The 1,934-nt window shown below is 38.7% G+C and overlaps 1 protein-coding gene across 1 annotated transcript; it reads left to right on the top strand.

Annotated features, from left to right (window-relative positions):
• Window positions 1–76: 76 nt before the first annotated feature.
• On the top strand, window positions 77–1,009 carry foxb2 (forkhead box B2). The gene has a single exon (XM_088911883.1). It carries the CDS (start codon window positions 77–79, stop codon window positions 1,007–1,009), a length of 933 nt encoding a protein of 310 aa, XP_088768009.1.
• The last annotated feature ends 925 nt before the right edge of the window (window positions 1,010–1,934 follow it).

Here is a 1,934-nt window from a genome sequence, read left to right as displayed (position 1 = left end):
ATGCTTCATGAACTTCAGATACATGTAAAGTTACTGAGATTCACGCGGTCCTGTTGTCTTTGTTAGTAAAGTCACAATGCCTCGTCCCGGAAAAAATTCTTACAGTGACCAGAAACCTCCATATTCTTATATTTCTCTAACTGCCATGGCTATCCAGAGCTCTCAAGAAAAGATGCTGCCACTCAGTGACATTTATAAGTTTATAATGGACAGATTTCCTTATTACAGGGAAAATACACAAAGATGGCAAAATTCTTTGAGACATAATCTTTCTTTTAATGACTGCTTCATTAAGATACCCCGAAGACCCGATCAACCTGGAAAAGGGAGTTTTTGGGCCCTGCATCCTGACTGTGGGGACATGTTTGAGAACGGTAGCTTTTTGAGAAGGCGAAAGAGATTTAAATTGATGCGATCTGATCACCTGGCATCCAAGAACTCTCAGATGCTCCACTATTTTCATCACCAACACCACCAGGCCAAACTGGGCATCGGGACTCCAGAGACTGCCGGAGGTGTTGGACGGCTTCCACAGTTCCAGACTTACAGCATTAACGGGGGACAGTCAAGTGGGTTTAAGCATCCATTCGCTATTGAGAATATCATAGGAAGGGACTATAAAGGTATGATGGCAAGTGGATTGCCTATTGCTTCAGTTATGCATCACCTTGGGTACCCGGTGCCAAGTCAGATTAGCAACATGGTCAATTCCATGTGGCCTCACGTCGGCATGCTAGAATCTATGGCTCCGATGCCGATTTCTTCAGACTATGGACCTTTTGGAGTACCCATGAAAACACTCTGTCATACAACTGGACAGACGATGCCAGCTGTTCCTGTCCCGATCAAACCAACCCCTTCTCTTGGTCAGGTCTCTGCCATCCCGACTCTCACGGGAAACGCGGCGCACCTCTGCCCTTCATCTGCTTCCTCACTGCTTGAAAAAACTCTTCCAGACATGACCGAGGGTAAAGGCAACTCTTTGCATCCAGCTCTCATGCTTTCTTAGAGGGCAACAAAACTGACGAACAAGGTGCAGATATTTTTAGACAGATCAAAGAACGTAACAATGTTTCTGCTTCGAATGGAGTAAGAGATAAACGGTAATGTGGCGGTCTGGGTCATATTTATAGCAAATTTACTGTAGCCCATTACACTGCAGGTAAGGCGATTCATTCTGGGGGAAAAAATAAACGGGAAGGAGTTTATTAAAGATGTGACTCAAATGTTAATTAAATGACTGAATGAATGGTAATTTAATGCTTTTTCCTGTACTTTATCTGTGCATTTCTTGCACATTTAAACGTTATTTATTTTTTTATAATGAAATGTATCTGAAGAGAGTTTTGTTAAGCAACTAACATTTTCTGAAGAAAATTATACTTAAGCAGAACAAAGTATTCAAATAAATAAATGTAGAATTATGTAAACTTTTAGAAGCTCAAAAGCCGGTCCACTTTTTACTATTTAACAGACAAATCGGATTCGTGTTTGGAAGGTGGGTTCCCATGAGATTTTAGGGGATTGTTTCTCATTATTAAATTAGTGCTGGAGGAATATGAAATTTCGATAGTATTTTGTAAAAAAGTATAAAATATTTAAAATGTGAAGTGAAGGTTAGGGTAATATGTAAAAGACACTTTAATAATGAATAACATTAGCTATACCAATTAAAAACTCATAATGCATTGTAATAGTTTATTATGAGATATTTCAAAGAGCACTTTAATGTTAACCTGGCAATCTTAATCTCATGTACATATTTTACTTTCCTATGGGAGGGAGGGTATAGGTAGGTGGTGTGAGCGATTTATACAAGAAGACTTTCTGATACAGTATGTTTACTGATTGTTAGATTTTCGTGTTTGCTAACTCGTTTGTGAACATAATAAATAATTTTGTGTATGTTACATAAACGAATTTTTTATTAAAGT

The sequence above is a fragment of the Atractosteus spatula genome, chromosome 3 (assembly GCF_055471065.1).
Source record: "Atractosteus spatula isolate fAtrSpa1 chromosome 3, fAtrSpa1.hap1, whole genome shotgun sequence".
In the NCBI taxonomy this organism is placed as follows: domain Eukaryota; kingdom Metazoa; phylum Chordata; class Actinopteri; order Semionotiformes; family Lepisosteidae; genus Atractosteus; species Atractosteus spatula.
Note: the sequence above shows the minus strand (reverse complement) of the source record. Positions and strands in the feature narration are given on the sequence as shown.

What these genes read in the sequence shown, in the direction of transcription:
- foxb2 (XM_088911883.1), top strand. Translation starts at nt 77, where the DNA reads ATGCCTCGTCCCGGAAAAAATTCTTACAGTGACCAGAAACCTCCATAT.